We start from the raw sequence: 23,181 nt of genomic DNA on the forward strand, positions 1-23,181 counted from the left end.
ATGTTGTTGTAGCTAGATACCGGAGCATTGTGTTCCAGTTCGGGTCAGGTTGGATCTTCATAGAAAAGAAGAGGAAATATGGGGAGAGAAGAGAAAGAAGGAGAAAAAGAAGAAAGAAGGAGAAAGAGAAAAAAGGTGACGACTGCAAGCTTAATTAGAGACTCATTTAAGATTTGTTCTAAATAATGAAATGTAAAATATATTATAAATGTAAATAAATACAGAAAATGTAAAATATATTAAAAAATATAAAATATATTGATCTCACCTGATCAGGAGGGCCTTCCAAGGTCTTGGTGAATGGGCCGGAGAATGAAATGAGAGGGGGGTGTACCTGCAAGGTGCTCCAACGCTTAAGTCAGAAAAGGTACAGAATGAGATTATCAGAGTGTGAGTTAGAATACCTGCCCCTTTGCCATGAAAGGGGTATTTATATTGAGCCCCCAGCGCTGGGCCAAGGCTCCTAATGGGCTGGATTAGCTAGGCCCAAGGAGGAGCTGCCAGGGGACGCGTAAGAAGCGTTAAGACCTAGACCAAGGTCTGCTCCCTGGTCCAACTGCCCCTATCCCTAAGGAGACAATATAGGGGAGTTGGGTGACGTGGTGAGTGAGATGCCGTTATGGCTCTGCCCGACACAACTTAGGTGCCCGCGGCGTGGGTTGACGATGAGTGGATGGAGATCATATGAGGAGGACCCGCTCGTTGTCCGACACGTATTTAAGGGGCCGGGGAGACATTCTCCGGGCGGACGGTCGTTCACCTGACGTGTCCTCGTGGTCGCTTGGATACGGTCGTTTGGACGTGGGCTTGGCGAGCATTGGGCCGCGCCGTGCTAAGCGTCGTGGCCCAGTCCAGAACATATATTAAAAATGAAAATAAATGCATTAACAAAATTTAAAAATACCAAAGAAAAAATTATATTAGATTTTAAAAAGGTAACATTGATATCACGTGGATAATAATTAACGATTTTATTTATAAAAAAAATAACAAAAGAAAATACTTAGATTAATTATATAATTTTAAATAATTTTGTAATATTTTTTAATACTAACTTGTGTCCTAAGGCACAAGTTAAAAATCAAATAAATAAATATTATCTTGAAAATTGTGTATTAATTTTAATAAAATTATAAAATTATTTTTTTAATTATTTTTTTTAATATAAACTTTGACTTTTTCTTAACTTGTGCCCCTGTTAGGAATATCCTAAATTAAATTAAGAGATAAAAAGATGAAGCAAGTCTTATAGAAAAAGTGTATATAAGCGCAGGAATGCAGGGTGTACCGAATGTTTCATTGCATTGATTTCTTGCAAGTTTTCCACACTCCACAACTATATACTAGAAACAACCCCAAATCTGACCCAACTCCGATCATACAACCCTCAAGGAGAGTCTCCGATTTGAATATGGACATGGACCTCGATCAAACTTCCCACCGCAACAAAGGTTTCCTATTCTATCTACAACCTTTGTTACCCTCTCTCTCTATGTTTATATATCAAAATGAATCATGAAAATTAATATATTAAACCCTCTTTTTTCTCAATGACAACGCAGATGGAAAACCCGTTTTGGTAATCTTAGTTGGACCGCCTGGGAGCGGGAAATCTACCTTCTGTGAAGAGGTTATGCGTTCCTCATCTCGCTCTTGGCTTCGCGTTTGTCAGGTTTTATTATTTTCCCTTCTACCTGTTTGATTAATTGCCTCAATGGGTTTCACTTTCACAACTCAACTTTTTTGCTTTTTTATTTTTATTTCAATGCTGCTAAGCAACTAATAACCATTAATTGAAAACATCAAGTACATAGACTCTGACGTATAGTAATAAGAGTGATTGAATTTGAAGTGTATGTGCTACATAGGTTGAAAACAAGTGAGGAAATAAACTGTGGTGTACTCTTTGGTTTCAGTTTTTCATTGGGATCAAAATGTACTACTTTTTCTTACTTCATGTTTCATTTGTGAAAGTAATGCTTCAAATACAGGAAAAAGAACAAGGGTTGCATTATTTTCTGTCTCGCTTTGTAAGTTTTAACCTGGGTATTATTACACTACTTTAGTTTGTTTGATAACCCTGAATTGAATCAGGGTGTGTGTTATACCTGTGCAATTCGATCTTCATCCTGATCTTGGATATTTTCATGTACACTTATATTTAAAACATCATAAGAAATTGATTGGTGTTTAGTTTTAGTTCTAGTCTGCTCGAGAGCTTCTAGGGATGTTTGGATGGAGGATTATAGAAACCTTCTTCCCTGTTTGGAAGTTTGTATTATGAATGAATGAAAGTGAGGGATTTTCACTGAAATACCCTAAATTCATTTTTTGTGAGTTTTATTAGGTAGCATAAATAATCCCTAGGAATATCACATGATAAGTCTATCAATACGGAGACTGTTTCTTGTTGGTATGTGCTTTGAGAGGGAATGGGGGTCACAGGAGGTGATTTTGAATCTTGACTAACATTGGTTGTACTTCTCTTCTTTTGCTTTAGGACACTATTGGAAATGGTAAAGCAGGAAATAAAGCTCAATGTTTAAGTAGTGCAGCCAGAGGATTAAAGGATGGGAAGAGTGTATTCATTGACAGGTGCAATCTTAACAGAGAACAGCGATCAGATTTTGTAAAGCTTCAGGGTGAAACCCAAATAGATATGCATGCAGTTGTACTTGATCTTCCTGCTAAGCTTTGTATTTCTCGATCTGTTAAACGATCTGGGCATGAAGGAAATTTGCAGGGTGGAAAAGCTGCTGCAGTTGTAAATAGAATGCTTCAAAATAAAGAGCTGCCCAAATTAAGTGAAGGCTTTAACAGAATAACATTTTGTCAGAGTGAGAGTAATGTCAAAGATGCTATTGATACATACCAAAAACTCGGGCCACTGGATAACCTTTCACATGGCTGCTTTGGTCAGAAAAATCCAGATTCCAAAATCCAATCTAGTATAATAAAATTCCTGAAAAAGGTAGAGGTCCCAGTTGATACTGCATCTAAAGAAAATAGCATTAGAGACTCTAATTCCAAGACTCCTGGGCAAAGTGATCCCCCCTGCAAAGATATGGAAAAAATTCCATCAGCACATGACAATTCCAAGTCAGGGTCAAAGGAAATTGAAGGCCAGGCTGATAAATCTTCCGGTTCCTGTCACAATCAAGTCTCTTTGGATGATACTCCAACTCTGGCATTTCCATCTATTTCAACATCTGATTTCCAATTCAACCATGACAAGGCAGCTGATATTATTGTTGAGAAGGTCACAGAGTACGCAAATAAGGTGGGGAATGCAAGACTTGTTCTAGTTGATTTGACACACAAGTCAAAGATTTTGTCCTTAGTTAAATCCAAAGCAGCAGAAAAGAACATTGACACCCAAAAGTTCTTCACCCATGTTGGAGACATCACTCGCCTTTATTCCACAGGAGGTTTGCGCTGTAATGTCATAGCTAATGCTGCCAACTGGTAAGATTATATGACTTTGGTGTATGCAAATAATGTAAATCCAAGCTGAAATGGAAATTTAAACACATGAGAAAGTAGACCTCACAGAGGTGCATATGTGTGGCAATTATGAGTTTTATATGGTAGGCCCTAGTCTATGTGTTAGGGTTTCCTCAGTCTCTAGCGGTCTGATACCACATTTGGAAATTTGTCTTGCAGTCTAGATTAAAGCTCATCACTTTTTCTTCTTTGATGCTTCTGTTTCCACCAATGCATCAACTCAACTACAACTACCTTTATTTTGACATCCCTTTCTAATTAATTCAGTTGATACCAAAGCATTGCTTATTGATGTAAATCTCATTAATTTTGATTTATTTCCCACGGATAAAATATGTTTTCAGTCAATTAAACATGTCATTCATTTTTCACATGTTCGCTTGGTTTAATGAAAAAACCTTTGCATCACTTGGTTTAATGAAAAAAACCTTTGCAGGAGGCTAAAACCTGGTGGTGGTGGTGTTAATGCATCAATTTTTGATGCCGCAGGTCCTGAACTGGAGTCTGCAACCAAAGACAAAGTAAAGACTCTTTCACCTGGGAATGCTGTTGCTGTCCCTTTACCTTCATCTTCTCCTTTGTTCATAAGAGAAGGTGTGACCCATGTAATACATGTCCTTGGACCTAATATGAATCCACAAAGACCAAATTGTCTGAACAATGATTATGAAAAAGGCTGCAAAGTTCTCCAAGATGCTTATGCATCCCTATTTGAAGGTTTTGCATCAATTGTTAAGAATCAGGTACAGCAAAACGAAAACATTGGAAAAAAGTCTCTGGAATTGCAGGATCAGTCTGAACAGCATTCCAGAAATCATTCCCCAAACACTGATCAAAAGAGTAAGAGAGATGCTGATCATGGGTTGGTAAAAAGCAAGAAATACAAGGGAAGTCAAGATGCTTTTGACACAACCTTTACAGGTTCTAGGGATGAAAAGGTAGATTCAGAGCATAAAAGAAGCGACGGGAGTACGAGGAAGGCATGGGGATCATGGGCTCAAGCTCTTCACCAAATAGCTATGCACCCTGAAAAGCATAAGGATGGCTTGCTTGAAATTTCAGAAGACATTATTGTTTTGAACGATATGTATCCTAAGGTGAATTCTTCCGTGTTGATTCTTTTTTTCTTCATTTTTTGACATGCTTGACTCTGTAAATGTATCATACTGAATTTCCTTGTGCTTTGCAGGCACAGAAGCATGTTCTGATCTTGGCACGGACTAGAGGTCTTGATTGCCTGTCAGACGTACACAATGAGCACCTTTTGGTGTTGAAAAGGTTGCATGCAGTGGGTTTAAAATGGGCTGAGAAATTCTTAAGCGAGAATGCTTCACTGGTATTTCGCCTTGGATATCACTCGGTATGCAAAGTTTATATTCAAGATCTATTTTTTTCCACTTCACTCCCCCCACCCAGAAAATGAAAAGAAAATGAGTATCCCCTTGTTTTTTGGTAAATGAGTGACTTTGCCACGAGTATAAAACACATTTAGATTAGTTGGCGGCTAAATTGGATTCAAAATCAAAATGAGGTTGAAAATCAATTTCTTCTGTAGCTGGGCATATATTTTGTAATTAACTCAAATTAATTAAGTGACAATTCACCAGTGAAACAGTTAAAAAGAATATTTTAGAGTTTTGTAAAAGAAGTAAGCTGTTATAAAAAGGATTATTCTTGTGTGTGCAATGTATCTTGCACACATAAGGATCTTTAATTACTCCTCTTTTCTCTATTATTACCTTCTGCACGTCGTAGAAAAATCAATAAAAAATAACTTAATCACATTATTGTTGCGTTCATAAGGTGTCTCTACAAGTAAGGATCTTCAAAAAGGATTATTCTAGTGTGTGCAGAGGATTTATAAAAAAAGGATTATTCTAGCGTGGGCAACTTGCATTGCACATAAGGACCTTTAAATACTCCCTTTTATCTTTTTCTTTATTGTTACCTTCTGCACATTTTAGAAAAATCAACATAAAAAAACTTAATCATGATATTGTTGCTCTGATAAGGTGTATCTACAAGTAACTTTAAAGTCACGCTTAAGTTTTATTTTTTTCTATTTTTGTGGCCGTGCTTTAAGGTTTCATTTCTAAACTAAAATTTTAAGGGGCTAGTCTCTTATTTTCACCCTTTAATCCCATTATTGTCTACATTCTGCAGGTTCCGTCAATGCGACAACTACATTTACATGTTATTAGCCAGGACTTTGAATCAAAACATTTGAAGAATAAGAAGCATTGGAACTCGTTTAACACTGCATTCTTTCGTGACTCGGTGGATATAATTGATGAGGTATCTAATCATGGAAAAGCAACATTGAAAGATGACGACAAGCTACTGTCTATGGAGTTGAGGTGCCACAGATGTAAAAGTGCGCATCCAAACATACCCCGCTTAAAATCACATATTAGTAGCTGCCAATCACCCTTTCCTGCTTTCCTACTTGAAAACGGGCGATTGGTTGGTGCATGAACCTGGTAAGCCCCTTCTCCATAAAAGGAAAAGAAATATAAATATATAAGTAGATTTTGACTTGGTCAAAAAGAGAAATATCTAATGTTACCGTGCTAACTGTTTACAAATTGCTGGTCAATCGCCCAACTTTGCTTCGGGGACACACCGCAGTGCTTGGGGAGGTATTCTTGGTAAAATTAGCAAGGAGTTAACAAAAGAATAGTTATTATGTATGAATAGAAACTTAATTTGTCGATTTTTTTTTCTCTTTCTATTCTAAATATCTAGAGTTCAGCTGGGAGTTTAGTAAAGATTGACTAATTTTATGTTTTAGATAGGGATTAAACTTTGGTACTGGCAGAACAAATTGACTTTAACTTAAGTATATTAACCACTTGCATCTAATCACAATGTTAATTTATCTTCATGTGCATTTTTATGTGAGTTGTAGTTGTTGTTACTATTTTAATGAAATGGTAATAAAAACCTTATACTAGACAGATTAAATATAATTTTAGCTAAAAGAGTAAATGAGATGAAAATTGGTAAATTTGGGAATTGTGCTGTATTATATGCTGTGTACCTCAAGCTTGCAGATAAGGTCTTATGCAGTTTGGGCAGACACTATAATAACGGGCAGCTGGTGTTAAGAAACCTTCATCTACAGCATTGTCCATGAATGACAGCAAAGAGTTGTTGTAACCATCTACGTTCAACAAACCCACCTGCAATGGAATCAATCCTTTTTTTCCATTAAGAATCCATTCATTTATGCTCCATTGATAAGATCTTCATTGTGTCTTTTCTTTATCATCATATAAGTTGATTTAATATACTTTTTTAATCTACAAATCCAATTGCATAAACTTTTATTACTATATATACTCACTGGTTTATCATGGATTCCTAGTTGAGCTCAAGTGACCACTTCCAATAGTTCTTCCATGGTGTCATATCCACCGATACATAAGAATAGGAACAGAAATAGGAATATTAGTGTTAAAAAAACTGCAATGAAATAAGACATGCTCTTTAAGTATGCAACTTAAGACTAAAGCCATACCAATTTGTTTTTTATCTACATATACTGGTTCAAAGTCACATTTGTGACCAAAGATTAACTTTCTTTACTAGATTGACTCCATTTCGTCATAGTAAATTATTGATAGCTTGTTTGGAACCACATCCAACTGTGTTTCAATGTGAAAGCTACAACTTGTTGCTTCACTATAATGGTGTATTTACTTGCTTTGTAATGTGAAAGCTACAACTTGTAGCTTCTTACTATAATGGTGTGTTTACTTGCTTTGTGACGTGAAAGCTACAGCTAACCTGGCAAGGCAATGAAAGCTACAACTTGTGAATTTTTTTACAAAAATAACCCATTTTTTAAAGGAAATTTCCAAAATATCCCTGATATAAAAAAATTCTCAAACTACCCAATTTTTAAGAGGAGTCTCCAATTGAATTGGAGATTCCTCTTAAAAATTGAATGGAGGCGCCAATTGGATTGGCACTCCTCTGTAGTACTTAAGATGAGACGCCAATTCAATTGGAGCCTCAGTGTAAAATGCAATTTTTTTTTGTAAATGATATACATGATAGATAAATTTGATATAGGACCAATTGATATTAATAAAATTTGTCGTTTACACAAAGAAACCTAATGGTGATGACCGGGATCACCTAACCGACCTCCGGTCCCACATCCTTTAGCTACCTTAACCCGTGGCCCTAATCCATGTTGATGATTCGGTACCGGTGTTTGAGCATCTGAGGGGCCAGGAGCGTCACTTCCAACTACAGGAGAAGGCCTGTTGAGGTAGTCAGACAAGTTAACATAGTCTTCAGTATGCATCGATGGTGTACCGCCGTAGCTGAGCTCATGACCCATGCTAGAGAAGTTAGGTTGTGGTTGACTCATTGGTGGGGGATCAGGACGATTGAAGGGAGACATGAGTGTGAACGATGCGTCAAGGAAAGGTTGTTGGGGTGTTTGGTAGAGATATGGTTGTTGGATGTTTTAGTTTTGTGAGGTTTGAGCTTCTTGGCTATGGTAGAAGGAGGGGAAGTTGATGTTGAATGATTGTTGGGTGTTCTGGCTTAGGCGACTTTGGTAGGGTGATGGGGTGGGTGCGAAGCGATGTTGAGTCTCAGGTTGATGGTCAATTTGTTGGTGGTGATATGGGGTATGCTCTTGGTATTGGGGTTGGGTGTATGGTATGTTTTGGTTGTATGGTTGTGTGTTGGTTGAACGGAACGTTTGACGAACATGGGGTTGTGTGTATCCGGTTTAACACTGTTGTTAGGGGTTGGATGTTGAGGTGTCAGGTGTGTAATTCATCTGGCGTGGGTTGTACAAGTACATATCCTCGGCGATGAATTGAAAACCAACCGATCTATACCAAGCCATATAAGTACGACTTGGTTTTTCTTTAGTTGGCATGACTGCGTCAGTTAATACATGGTCAAAAAATATTAGTTAGAGATAATAATCTTTAAAGAAGTAAGTAAAGATATAGCAATTTAAACAACTTACCCCATGTTTGTAGCAAAATAACACATCCAGAAAATGTAGATGCGTCTTTGTGTGAGTTTTTGCACAATGAGTTATAGAGATAAGCTAGACAAACAGATCCCCAACTGTAACTTCTTATTCTATCTACATGTCTAAGTAAAGATAAATACATAATATGCATGCTAGAACCACTATCTTTGGGAAATAAAAACGAGTCAATTAACAGCATAATGTAACACCTAGTTTTTATTATTCGAGCATCTTCGGTAGAATGCTCATCTAAGTATAAATTATTATAGTACGACTTAAGGCGTGAAAGTAGTATACCTTGACCTCTTGCGTTATCATCTAACAAATCAGTCTCCAAGAGATCCATGCAAATTGAATTTGCATAGTTGGTTTTACCATTAACAACCTTACCTTCAATGGGCAGTCCCAAAAGCATGTAGACGTCTTCTAACGTCACGGTACACTCACTGGTTGGAAACCAAAATGTGTGTGTCTCTGGTCTCCATCTTTCGCATAAAGCTAGAATGGATTTGTTATTTATGGACTAAGACAAAATCTTGCTTATATGAGCAAAACCGGCGAGTTCAACATAAGGTTGAATCATCGGGTCCATATGGAGATATTCGTGAACCCGAGTCCTGAACCTTGATACATTCTATAAAAGAAAGAACAAAAAACTTGACTAAGTTTGTATGTTAAAATAAAAGGGGGGTTGGTGAAGATGAAAGATAAAAAGTTAACAAAAGAAAAAACTTACATATGTTGCGATGTTTGCAACCGTTCCTCTGTGTGATTCGCCCATTGTGAGGATAGACATTTTGTCGGGGGGTTGGTGTAGATGAAACTATAAGAAATTATTTTGCAGATGAAATTATAGAAGAAGTAGTGAGAGTGATGGTGTGGAAGAAGTGTTGATGGAGTGGATGTATTTATAGGCAAATTATATGAGCATGAAAATTTGTGCTTGCATGGTGTCTCCACTTGAATTGGCGACCATGTACAACCTTTAAGAGGGGTCGCCATTCAAATTGGCGCCTCCATAGGGACATGCATGCAAGATCTAGGTCTGATTGCTTGGTTTCGAGGTCTGAATGCATGCATTGACAAGGTGTCTCCACTTGAATTGGCGCCCATGTGCAAGGAATGAGTGGGGACGCCAATTCATTTGGAGTGGGTGTCTGCATGTCTGACACATGGTTGTCCTCTCTCTTGCATGTTGAACATGTCACTTCTTAGTAGCTTGCATGGTTGACACATCATTTCGGAGTAGCTTGCGTGTGTGACACGTCACTTCGGAGTAGCTTGCATGTGCGGCACGTCACTTCGAACTAGCTAGCATGTGAGACACTTCACTCCTCTATTTAAGTGTCTTACTATCAACATCCAAGACACTTCACTCACATTCATCTGCAGCAAGAAAATAGTTTTCATCTGCACAATGTCATCTTCACCAAAATACATTGTCAACGTTCACTGCAGCGGTGAAACATACGAGTCTGAGTTGTATGGTTTTTGTTTTCGAAACACAGATACCATTAGACTCACGATCAAGAGAAATGCAACCTTCTTGCATTTGAAAAAAAAGAATACAATCTTGTATAGGATCGGGCATTGTGTCAAAGATCACGTATCAAAATCCAATATTTTTTTAGAATAGTCAATGTAAGTTTTTCCCCTAAAGGTACGAGACGATGAAGATGTTGAATACATGTTTGTTAGTCATGAACATTCAGGTTGCAACTGTATTGAGTTGTACATTACTCTTCAACCATGTATACCATCTCAGTAGTCACAAATAACCAGTCAGGATGAATCTGGTGAATTTGATCCATAATGGTCAGATGACGCCAACCCAGAAGCAGAAGCAGAAGTGGATGTCGTTGATGAAGAAGAAGAGGAGACTGAGATACATGTTGATCACATGTTGAACAACGACATTGAAGATGATGATCAACCACCACCAATACCTCCTAGTCATGTCTACAATCTGCCTCAATATATGACAAATATGAATCTGCACGACGATGAAACATCCAACAATGTTTTCTATAATCTGTATCCAAGATCAGAAGGCGAATTAAAGGTGGGAGACATGTTTCGTACCAAAGAAGAATGTGTTCTAGCTATCAAAAAATTCCACATGAACAACTCTGCTAATTTTACAGTTGCATTGCAACTAACGTTGAACATGATCACCGTAAACTAAACGCTGCGTTGATGTGTCAAGACATTTTGTCGTTGGTTAATAAAGATCCATCAGTGAAGGTGAGTATAATTATATCCCATATCAGAACAACATATAATTATACTCCATCTTACAAGAAAGCCTGGATTGCGAGAACAAAGGTTGTTGAACAAGTATTCGACAACTGGGAGGATTCATACAAGGAATTGCCACGGTCTTTATGGGCACTAAAAACATATGTCCCAGGAACTATGGCAATTATGGAGACATTGCCAGCGATGATTTCAGACGGAACCTATGCTATAGGTAATAGAATCTTTCACCGTCTCTTTTGGGCATTTGACTCGTGCATCAAAGGTTTCGCATTCTGCAAACCTATTATTCAAATTGATGGCACTTGCTTATACATAAAATACAAGGGTACTTTGCTCATGGCGGTTGCACAAGACGACAACAACAATGTCTTTCCCATTGCCTTTGCTCTGGTTGAGGGTGAAACGGTTGGTGGATGGGGTTTCTTTCTTCGACATCTCAGAACGCATGTGGCTCCACAAGCCAATCTCTGTTTGATTTCTGATAGACATGCTGCCATTGAGAGTGCCTACAACAACCATGGCAACGGATGACATGATCCTCCTTCTACCCATGTCTATTGCATCATACACATTGCACAAAACTTTATGCGTGTTATAAAAGATAAGAATCTTCGCAAGAAGGTGGTGAATGCTGGGTATGCTCTAACTCAACCGTCATTTCAATATTATCGTGATGAAATTAGACTGTCTAATGAAGACGCAGGGAGATGGCTAAATAACATACCAATAGAGCAATGGACAAGGGAATTTGACAGAGGTTGTCGATGGAGCCACATGACAACAAACCTTGTGGAATGCATGAACGGGGTATTCAAAGGAATTCGAAATCTGCCGATAACCGCCTTGGTAAAATCGACTTACGTTCGCAACCAGAGGTGAAAGATGGAGTGCGGTGTTGATGTCCGGGCAAGTATTCAGTGAGTGTTGCATGAAGGTCATGAAAGAGGAGAGCATCAAAGCTAGCAGACACGCTGTAACAGTCTTTGACCGTCATAGGCAAAATTTCAGCGTCCAGGAAACAATGGATCACAACGAGGGGAGACCAAATTTAGCCTATGCTGTTAGACTAAACAGAAGTTGGTGCGATTCTGGAAAATTACAGGCCTTCCGCATTCCTTGCTCCCACGTCATTGCAGCATGCGCTTATACTCGTCAAGACGCTTACAACCATTTATCTGATGTGTCCAAGACCGTCACCGTCATGAATGTATATAATCAAAGTTTCTCGGTACTACCAGTGAAGGAATACTGACCTCCATATGAAGGTGATATAGTTTGGCACAACGACGAGATGCGTAGAAAGAAAAAAGGAAGGCCAAACAGCACACGTATCAGGACAGAAATGGATTCCACAAATAAAATGATAAGATTATGTAGTATCTGTCGTCAACCAGGACACAACAAGAACAACTGTCCCAATCGAGGAGCATTATCTGGGTCTTAAGCTTTTTGTAACATTGTATTTCTATAACCTTCAATCATTTTATATCATTAAGTTTTTGTTACAACGAGGTTCACAACAAACATCAGTACAAAATAAGCTATCTGAAAACAGAAATATTTCTAACTGATTACAACAATCAAATTGATGTCATCTCGACCGAACATCACTCCCTAGCATCCTTATCATTTCCCCAGCATCCCTAGCAACCAAAAATACTGTCGAGTCTCTCAATACTTCTAATTTTTCCCCTTCTAATATTTTCCCATCGCACCAACGAACCAACTCTCTCTTCAGTTGATCGAACGTAGTGATGTTCCAGAACAGCATCAACATCTGAGGTTTGTCTCTCGCATAAATCACCTTTCCGTATCGGCGACGAACACCAAACATGATTGTCAAATGATTAATTGAGATACAGAACAATGACTCACACAACGCATCTATTTATAACACAAAAATTGCATTTTACACTGAGGCGCTAATCCAATTGGCGCCTCCTCTCAAGGTATACACAGGGGCGCCAATTCAATTAGGTGCCCTAGCCAATCCAATTGGTGTCTGCATTCAATTTTTAAGAGGAGTCGCCAATTCAATTGGCGATTCCTTCTAAAAGTGGGGTAGTTTGAGAATTTTTTTGAAATCAGGGATATTTTGGGAATTTCCTTAAAAAAGTGGATTATTTTTGTAAAAATTTCACAACTTGTATCTTCACTATAATGGTGTGTTTACTTGCTCTATAACCTGGCAAGGCAATAAAAGTAATCAATGTTGAGCTATTTCGACCTTGCGTTGCTGCATCTCCAATACAGCCTGAAGTTCTCCTATACTCTCATTTGTCATCTGATTCCTCATGATATTAGTAATGAGTTAGATTTCTACTCACAAACAAACCTAGCGATTTTATTTTTGGGTAAGACAAAAATATAATTGAACACAATACCTCTCTTGGCATAAGAGTCTTAGGGATGACCCTACCTCAATAGGAAACTTCAACAGCATCACAGAAAAACAAACAGAAAACTAAGGGGAGGTGAGTTAAGGTTGATGGCAGAGTTACCCTATGACGTGGCGTCCTCCATAAAACACGACTTGTGATATTAAACCCATCAAACCAATGCTTCCTCCCCCATATACCAAGTCAATATTCCTCTCCACCTGTATTAATTCATTCAATTTTCATGATTATTAAATATATTAGTTCAACTTTCATGATAATTTGCTTCAATTGAATTACAGGTTATGCTTATTATCTCTTTTGAATCTAAGGGGGTCACGTGTGTCAATTAAGGAAGAAATATTTGAGAGAATGAGTTCAAATCTTGACTAAAATAACTATTTATTAGATTTTATTTATTTCATTGATCGAACTCTAGATTTCCACGACTTCTTTTCCTTGAAAACTATTAAGTTAAAAAATAAATAAAAACATATATAGAAATGTTAATGACTACCAAAGGACACTGATTTTGGTACATAAAGATAATACGAAGTAAGCACTGTATTGGTTTATTATAAATTAAAATAAACTAATTTTAAATAAAAGTGTTCTAAAGTAAAGTTTGATATAAGTTATAGGTAGTATTTAGGTGTTTGCTGATATACAAGATTCTAGGTTAACTTAAGTCATCGGTAGAATATTGTATTATATTATTATTAAGTATTAATTTATGAGTCTCTTATTTTCTATTATCGTTCCGATACCTTTAAAGAATACAAAGTTTATTGCAAGGAATTTGTAGGTTTTAACAGCACAATTTTCTTAGAAATCTCATTTTTTAATATGTTTTAACGGGTGAAAGTATTTATGAAAAAATAAAGACTTATGATTTTGTTGACCGACAAAAGTGAGAGAAGAGTGGAAGTATTTATAAAGAAATAAAAACCTAAGAATTTTGTGATCGATATATATGAAAGAGATCGACACTTAGTGTGTACTAATGAATAACGATGAAAACATATATGTATGGACTTGACTTGAGGACTAAAGATTTTAATGTCAGACATACAATTTTCAAAGTCACTTCAAATAAAATGATTAAATATGAAAAAACGTGATCCGATAATCAAACGTATTTTTATATTATTTGCATTTGATTCTTTTAATTTCCTATCACCTTTTTAAATTTGATGTTCATTTAGCTTTTATATGTAATTCTTATTTATTGAAACAAATGTTAAACTACTAAGTTAAGCACATTATAAAAGATTATAAATAATTTATAGATTATTCTTAAGAGATTTCAAGAAAGACATAAATTGTGGTAAAAAAAACATTCAAACTAAAACTAGGCATGTTAAACTTATTTTTCATCAATATGATTAAAAACGTATGAACACTATAAACTATGTTTTTCTCTCTACTATTAAAAAAAATTCTTAAAAGCTAATTAAAAAGGATTTTAAAAAATCTAAAACAAACGGCCTATTATGATCATGAGAAAAGAGAAGGTGTCCCCATATCCTAAAACAGATGTAATAGATCCAAGAGTATGATAGGATAGATAAGTGTGGTTTACTTGATTTTGGAGTTATTGTATCGAAATTCACTTGGAGAGGTTTATTCTATAACGGAGGGCAACACATTTATGAACGTATTGATAGAGCTATGTGCAATGATAGTTGGAGACTCCAATTCTCTGAAGGATATGTGAAGGTTCTTCCCAGACTTGACTTCTCTGACCACCACCCTCTTCTTATTTGTCTCTTTAAGTCGAGTGGGAGAGTTGGCAAGTCGTGCTCGCTTCGAGAGTGTCATACCTCAATTTTGTTCGGGTAAGAAAAATCTTTCACCAGCATTCACCACCAGATGTTATAAGGCATAAACTATGTCTTAGGGTTGCTCAGCCCTAAGCTACTCCAAGTTCTCAATCATTTCTAAAGACACATTCAATACTCACATGATTATTCTAAAGAAAACCCTCAGTGACATCAAGTTTTCAACAAATCTTTCAGTGACATTTCATCTGTTAAGTTCTTGTACTTGACTCAAGAAAAAAAAACATATGTTGCGTTTGTCTCTTATTGTTGTTACTAAAGCATGGAATGATATGCGCATTTTTGGGATTTATTGGTTAAAAGGCCAATTTTTTTGTTTTATCCATAAAGACTTGATAGTTTAAAAAAATGCCCACGCCCGTCAACACATTTGCAAGTCCAAAGTGTGTCTCAAATTTTTTCACGTTACTAATCCAAGTCCACTTTTCTTGTTGGTAAGTATTAAGAGCCATGTTTTTTTAGATCACTTGTTATTAGTCCATTTACACATCCCAAATATTTATGCCAAAATTCGAAGTCCTCATAGGTCCCTAAGTTAACTTTGCATTTTTTTAAGCATGTATGTGTTGGATTTAAGATAAGTCACCATGTTTAAAACTCATGTACCAAAATCCTTTGTTGGTTTTGTGATTGGAATTGAAGTTACAATACTTATGACTTGTGGTTCATTTTAAATCTTTGGTTATGTTTGTATTTTGTTGATGGTACTGTACTAAAGGCAACTACTAGTTAAGTGCTTATGATGGCCCAAACAAGTTTCTAAATAAAATAAAGTTTAAATGTTTAAAAAGAGATTAATTACATAAATGAATTTTAAGTCTAAGGTATTACAAATAATTCCAAAGTTAATACATTATCCAAAAGTCCAACAATTACATCAAAGTGAACTTGAAAAATTAAAAGTTGTTGTAAATCCAGCAGATTGAAGACGAAATTTTCGAAGGCCATTGCCAAAACCGTCTTTTGAAGTGAAGCGCCCCAAAATTCAACCTCCTCCAAAAGCTGACGCAAACTTCTCTCTTCAATTAAGGTCACTTCATTTGTGTGACCTGCAAAAATCAACTCAAAGATTAAAAGTCTTTTCAAATAAGCACTTAAGCAAAGCTGGAAAATAATTGATAAGTTAATCAGTTTAAGACTTTGCACAGAGAACCAAAGTAAACACCCAAAAAGGTATTTCGCAACCACTTCAAAACAACAATAAATCCACAAAATAATAGTCCCATAAAATCTGGGATGAAAAAGATAACCTAACAAGTTATCTCAAGACTTAAGAAACTCATCATATATACCCAGAGAAAAACACATTAACGGGAGAGGACGGTGAATCATAAAAACAAGAAAGAAGTCAAAAAAATATTTGTTCATTCAAACACAGTCAAACGCATCCAAAAGCAAACACAGATAAGAGGAAGACGAGGAGAAATCAAAGTTAAGAGAAGACTTATCTCAAACGTGGTAGGGAAGTGTCGCCGGCGATTGAATCCGATCAAGTAAAACCTTCTTTCTTGCTCAAACTCTTTGCACCATCGTACTCGCCTTTCCAAACTGAGTAGAAACCCCATGTTATATTCTTTAAATCGTGATTGTAGAAGCTTTAATCTCGGAACTAGGGTTTAGGTTTAAACCGTTTTTGTTGCTGTTTAGGTTTTGGATTTGTTGTGAGAACGAATTAAAGTTTCCACTGGTTGTGTGGGAGGACGTTTAGGTTAGGGTTTAAGTTTGTGTTCGTTTTTGGAGCGCCAATCCGGCCGTTTGAGAGAGATTTTGGAAGATCTAAGGTCGAATTCGTGTTCTCCGGCCAAGATAAGGTGGGATTTGTGTTTAGAAATTTAGGTTTTTGGGTGGGGGTCGCCGGAGAAGAAGAAGGCGCCGCCACGGATGGCCGGCCACCACCGTCTTCTCCGGTGAGTTTCAGTCGTGGCTTACATCTGAAATTGCAGAGCAAGAAAGAGTGAGGATTGAGGAGAGAGAGACGAAAGCATTAAATGAATACTCTTTCTCTCTCTCTCTCTCTCTCTCTCTCTCAAGACTACTTTTATATGGTGGTGGGAGTTAACGCATGGAAGCCAAATGGCCTCCCCAGGACATGCCACGCGTGGTTGACTACCAGGGGATCCCGTGTGGATCCCTCAACCGTATGGTGGTGTATCTTTTCCTGTCCATCGCTTGATCTGAAGACCAAGTCAAACTGCTTGATCTGACAGTCCCAGGCACCCCCACAAAGTCAACACAGTTGACTAGGCCTTAAGGGCCTTGTTGGTTTCGTTTTGGGCCAGTCCAACCTGGGCCCATGCTTGTTTTCCTATTAAAACCCCCATCTGCTCATTTTTTTGGCAGTTTATGTTTGGGCTTGGTTTCTATCCCGAGGCCCAAACTGTTTTTATTTTAATTTTTATTTAGTCTTTTTTCTTACTTGATTTAAATAGAAGTTTTTATAAATTAATTGAATCACTATCATCATTTCTAAAAAATAATTAAAATTATTTGATTATTTATTATTATTATCATCATTATCATTAGTTATTTCAATTATATAATTATTCATTTTTTTCGGATTTTATGAGGTTTATGTGTGTTAATATTTAGTTAGTCATTTGTATAAGTGTTCGACTTTATATGCATGTTGTGATATATTTAAGACAAACCATTACCATGTTATCAGTTCAAACTAATTTTTTAACAAATTAAACTTCTCGATTCAAAGTCGAGCCCATTTTCAAATACCTTTGTAAGTTTATCGCTTTTAAAGCATCGCCATCAACCTCACATGGCTTCATCTTGGGCTTTCTTACAATGAGACCTATTCGATTTTAATTAATCGATTAGATGAACTACTCACTAAATAAATTCAATTCATTCACAAAATATAAATTTAAAACATCGATCCAACATCGAGTACTCTTTATTAAAATTAAATTAAAATACTTAATCACAATTAAATACTATTTCATTTAGTAATGAAAAAGAGATGGTTTTGAGTTTTCAACTCCTATCCTCGACTATTTGAATACGAATTCTTTTATTCGGTTAGTCGAATAATCATCATTTCTAATCCACTCAAGAACAAATAAATCAAATCCTTTTATAATAAGAAACCAAATGGGAGATAACTTTGAGTCTTCAATTTTTTCTCCACGACTATTTGAATACAAGTTTACTTACTTGGTTAGTCAAATAATTATCGTTTCTTTACAAACCTTAAACCAAGATTAAATCAAATTATTTTAACAGCAAGCTCAATGAAAAGGGAGTTGACTTTGAGTTTTCAACTTTTCTCCGCAATTAGTTGAATATGAGTTCTCTTACTCGGTTAGTCGAACAATTGTCATTTTTCCACAAGCGTACACCTTAATCAAATCATTTTCTTAACAAACTATACGAAAAAGGGGATGGTTTAGAGCTTCCAACTCCTTTTCTCAAATGCTTGGATATGAGTTGTTTTACTCAGTCATTCAAGTACTTGTCGTTCATTCTAAAATACGTCAACCATATACAACCTTATTTTCACAAATATTCAGATGAAACAGAAAGCGGTCTAGAGTCTTCTATTCCCTTTCCCGACTGTTAGGATACGAGTTGTCTTACTCAACTATCCGAGTAATCATCATCCAACCAAAAACATCTCAACCAATAAAAAACATCCAACATATTAATCCAACTCGTCACCCCCATGTGACCAAAACTATTTTCAGAAAGGACACCATTTAATCCTTTCTAATGTGCATAACAAACTAGCGCTTAAGCCTCCGCCGAGAGTAGACAAGCCAACATTTAACCTTTAGAATGCGATCTAAAACAGCTGTTCACTAAAAGACACCAACCAACCGTAGTTCCCCGCACTACGAATGCTCTAATTTCCCTATTATACCATAAGGATACGTAGGCAGGAGATTGTTGTATCTTCGCGAGCACACTAATAAAAAACCTCCCCTTTCCCTTTCTGAGGTTCTCATCCATTTCAATTTCTAATATTTTATAACCCAAAGATAACAAACAAACATAAATTAACACTTAAATCGCAAAATTCAACTAAAAGGTTCCCGTTGAGTACAACGGACGTAAGGGGTGCTAATACCTTCCCCTTACGTAATCCACTCCCGAACCCTAATATGGTTGCGACGACCATTATTCCATTTCCTAAAGGTTTTATCGATATTTTCCTATTCCTTCATTGGGATAAATAAAGTTCGGTGGCGACTCTGTTCGAACGCAAATTTTTCGCGACCATCGCGAGGAATCCTATTTTTCGGGATGCGACAGATAGTGCTTGGTTAGCGGAAGAGTCGTATCATATTATGCTTGAGGCCAGTTGGAGCAATGACAAATCCATTCTTCATAGTTTATAGCAAATCAAAGAAGGAGTCAAAACCTGGAAATGTAACACTCTCACTCAAATTATTAGACATAAGGAAAAGATCATGCATCGTATTGGAGGCATCTAAAAGAGAATTCAAATGAGGAGTAATATTGTTGGATTAAGGAAGCTCGAACGTAAACTTTAAAATGAAATGCATGATCTCCTCAAGAAGAAGGAGGAAATGTGGTTTCAACGATCAATGGCAAAATGGTTGGTTAATGGGGACAAAAATACAAGATATTATCACCTCAAAATTGTTCAACATAGAAGAAGAAATAATATTGTCATGATTAAAAATGAAGTTGGTAATTAGGTGGAGGGTGAAAACCAAGTGTGAAAAATGTTCAGAAATCATTATAGAGAGCTTCGATACTAGAATGAAGTGGGAGAAAACTGAGTATACGTTCCCACAAATTGAGCTTGAGAAAAGGGAAGATCTTGGCAAGCAAGTTACCAATGAAGAGATCGAGTGTGTCTTGTTTTACATGATTCCTTAGAAAGCGTCAGGACCTGATGGGTTTCATACAGGATTTTATCAAAGGGCTTGGCACATAGTTGGAAGGAAATTTTGTGAATACATTAAGAAGATGTGGAAGAGTCCTAGTGAAGTTGCCTCCATAAACCAAACAAATATATGTCTGATCCCTAAGATGAAGCAGCATGATTGCATCAATCAATTTAGGCCCATATCTTTGTGCAATGTTTTGTACAAGGTCATGAGCAAGATCTTGGTTGAAAGACTCAAGGCAAGCATCCCTAAGCTTGTTTCTTCGTTTCAGTCGGGGTTTGTTTAGGGAAGAAGCATTCATGAGAATATCATAGTTGATCAAGTGATAATTCATAACATGAATAAGATGAAGGGAAAAAAAGATTCTTTGTTATTAAAGTGACCTCTCGAAGGGTTACAACAAGCTAAGCTGAGAGTTTATTTGGAGGATTTTGGAGGAAATCAAGCTTCTCATTCAGTTGACTAATATAATAATGCATGGGTGACTAATGTTGAATCCAACATCAAATGAAATGGTTTGGAAACTCCATAACGGTGATGATGAGGAGCTTTGGCAAAAAATTGTTCGGGGAAAATATGGAAGAGATCATGATAGCACCATCATGAGTGTAAAAAATTCAGATTCAAGCTTTTGGAAATGTATGGTGAAAAACTGGCCAAAAGTTATAGAAAATTGTGTATGGTATGTTGGTGATAGAGATAGTGTAGAAGCATGGAATAAACGTTGGATATCTCATGACATTAAGATTGTTGAGTTGGGTATTCTGATCCCTATGCAACTTCATGCCGCTAGAGTTAGTGACTTGGTGAAGGATAATGGAGATTGAGATTGGGACTCACTCGATCATTGGTTGTTGAAGGACATTTGATATAGGATTGTCAGCATGATTCCCCCTTCAGTTGATGTTGGACCGGACGAAATAGATGGAATTGGAAAGCATTGTAAAAAATTATATGTTAGCACTATGTATAACATGCTTGATAAGGATGACACTCCCATGGAAGATGATGTCTGGTATGATATTTGGATACTGCATTCAAACCAACGCACGCGAACCTTCTTCTGGTTGCTCATGCATGATGGACTCCTTACCAATGTTAAGAAGAACCGTTTTAGCATTGGGAGTGCGATGTGATCCTTCTGTGGAGATGTGGAAGAAGATACCTTACATGTCCTTCGAGATTGCTTGCGTGTTATGGCTATTTGGATGACAATGGTTCACACTAACATGAGGTTTACCTTTTTTTTTGCAGGTGACCTAAAGCAATGGATGTATAGTAACTTTAAAAATAACATGGGGTGACATGATATTGAGTATTTGAAGGCGATTTAGGCAAATGCTTGTCATAATCTATGGAATTGGCATAATAAAGAATCGCATGAAGATAACTATTCTAGACCTTCAAATATGGTGTCTCATATTAATATGCTTGTGCATGATTATAAACAATCGGAAATGGCAACATGCGCAAATATGGATCACTGTAGGGAGTTAAAATTAATCAATTCGGAAGAACCCGCAATGGGGAGAGTGAAGCTGAACACTGATGGTGCTAGAGATAAGCAAAGAAATGCAGGTTGTGGTGGTATCATAAGAGGGAATGAGGGGGAATGACTAAGGGATGGGTAAGACTCATCAAGTTTAAGCATTAGGTGTTTGCTGACAAAATGTTCAGTCTTGATAAGAATGACATGGGTGACACTCATCAAGTTTAAGCATGAGGTGTTTTCTGAATTTCAGAAGTTCAAGATGAAGGCTAAAAAACAGAGTGGTCAGAAGCTAAAAGTTCTCAGAACTGGTAGTGGAGGTGAGTATAACTCTACAAAGTTCAGAAAGTTATGTGAGGAGAATGGAATTGAGCATGAGATGACTGCTCCATAAAGTTCTCAACACAATGGTCTTGCTGAAAGAAGAAACAAAACTTTGCTTGATATGACAAGGAGCATGTTGAAGGAGAAGAAGCTCCCTCACATCTTGTAGGGAGAAGCTGTTGCCACTTCAGCGTATGTGTTTAATAGGTGTCTAACTAAGAAGTTGAAGGAAACTATTCCTTTTGAGAAGTGGACTGAAGAAAAGCAAAGTGTGAGTCATTTCAAGGTATTTGGTTTAGTTTATTACAAACATGTACCAGGTGTTACTAGAAAGAATTTGGATGATAAAAGAAAAGTAATGTTGTTGATTGGGTACCACAATACAGGTGCATATAAACTTTATTGTCCAATCACTAATAAGTTTGAGGTCAGTAGATACGTCATTATGAAGGAATCAGAAGTGTGGGATTGAAGTAAGTCTCAATCCAACTCAGGTGTAGTGCCAACACCTAAGTTAATTTCTGAAGATACTTAAGAATCCTAAGGTTCTGAAGATACTTCAGAATCCAAAGGTTCTGAAGATGAGTCAGAATTAAATGATGATTCTAAAGGTGAATCGGAAGGCAAGTATGACCATAAAGGTGAATCAGACTCTGATCTAGATTTTGATGATGATCTAGACTCTGATGGTCAAGACTCTAGAGGAGGTTAAACTTCTGAAGGTGGTCCAACTTCTGGAGGTGGTCAAGCATATGATATTGTTCTAGCATCTGAAGAAGATCCTAAACAAGTTCAAAGGCCACAAAGAATCATAAAAATACCAAGGAGATTTGCAGAGTTTGACATGTTACAAGATACTGAAGTAGACTCTAAGGGAGAAGTCATTTAGTGTTCCATGTTAGTAGACTCTGAACTAGTTAGTACTGAAGAAGCTCTCAAGAAGAAAGTGTGGTTAAAGGCCATGGAAAAAGAACTTGAGTTATAAAAAGAAACAAGATTTCGGAGTTAACTGAGCTTCCAAAGGAGAAGAAAGTCATGGACGTCAGATGAGTTTTCAAGGTGAAGCTATAGCCAGATGGATTAATTGGCCAACACAAAGCAAGGTTAGTAGCAGGAGGATTTCTATATAAACCTGTATTAGATTACTTTTAAGTGTTTGCACGTGTAGCTAGACATGAAACAATTAGATTGGTGATTACTATAACTGCTAATAGAAATTGATCTTTGATGTATTTGAATGTGAAATCTGCATTTCTGAATGGTCCATTGCAAAAAGAGGTATATGTGTCACAACCTTCGGGATTTATGAAAAAGAATCATGAAGGGATGGTGTACAAATTACATAAAGCACCGTATGGATTGAAACAAGCTCCTAAAGCTTGGAATCTGAAGATTGATTCATTTTTCAACCTAGAAGATTCAGAAAGTGTGAGATAAAATATGTCATTTATGTTCATCATACTTCTGAAAGCAATATGATTCTAGTGTGTCTCTATGTTGATGATATATTGCT

At 36.7% G+C, this 23,181-nt stretch overlaps 1 protein-coding gene, 1 long non-coding RNA gene and 1 pseudogene across 3 annotated transcripts; 1 reads left to right on the forward strand and 2 right to left on the reverse strand.

Annotated features, from left to right (window-relative positions):
* The first annotated feature begins 1,221 nt into the window (after window positions 1-1,221).
* On the forward strand, window positions 1,222-6,366 carry LOC127093482 (transcription factor bHLH140). Of its 2 annotated transcripts, XM_051032422.1 has the most exons (7): window positions 1,222-1,451; window positions 1,563-1,672; window positions 2,501-3,465; window positions 3,941-4,601; window positions 4,694-4,864; window positions 5,668-5,984; window positions 6,133-6,366. In XM_051032422.1, exons 1-6 carry the CDS (start codon window positions 1,292-1,294, stop codon window positions 5,977-5,979), a joined length of 2,379 nt encoding a protein of 792 aa, XP_050888379.1. In that variant the 5' UTR covers window positions 1,222-1,291; the 3' UTR covers window positions 5,980-5,984; window positions 6,133-6,366. The 2 variants fall into 2 exon arrangements, with proteins under 2 accessions (XP_050888379.1, XP_050888378.1); XM_051032421.1 differs by having other exon boundaries at window positions 5,668-6,366.
* LOC127093484 (uncharacterized) lies at window positions 2,244-3,008 on the reverse strand. Its single transcript, XR_007792557.1, has 2 exons — window positions 2,873-3,008; window positions 2,244-2,756 (listed from the first exon to the last, which is right to left on the reverse strand). It is a non-coding gene; the product is annotated as an uncharacterized LOC127093484 (long non-coding RNA).
* On the reverse strand, window positions 3,377-13,319 carry LOC127093483 (cytokinin riboside 5'-monophosphate phosphoribohydrolase LOG1-like; annotated as a pseudogene).
* Between the last annotated feature and the right edge of the window lie 9,862 nt (window positions 13,320-23,181).

The sequence above is a fragment of the Lathyrus oleraceus genome, chromosome 6 (assembly GCF_024323335.1).
Source record: "Lathyrus oleraceus cultivar Zhongwan6 chromosome 6, CAAS_Psat_ZW6_1.0, whole genome shotgun sequence".
Lineage (NCBI taxonomy): Eukaryota > Viridiplantae > Streptophyta > Magnoliopsida > Fabales > Fabaceae > Lathyrus > Lathyrus oleraceus.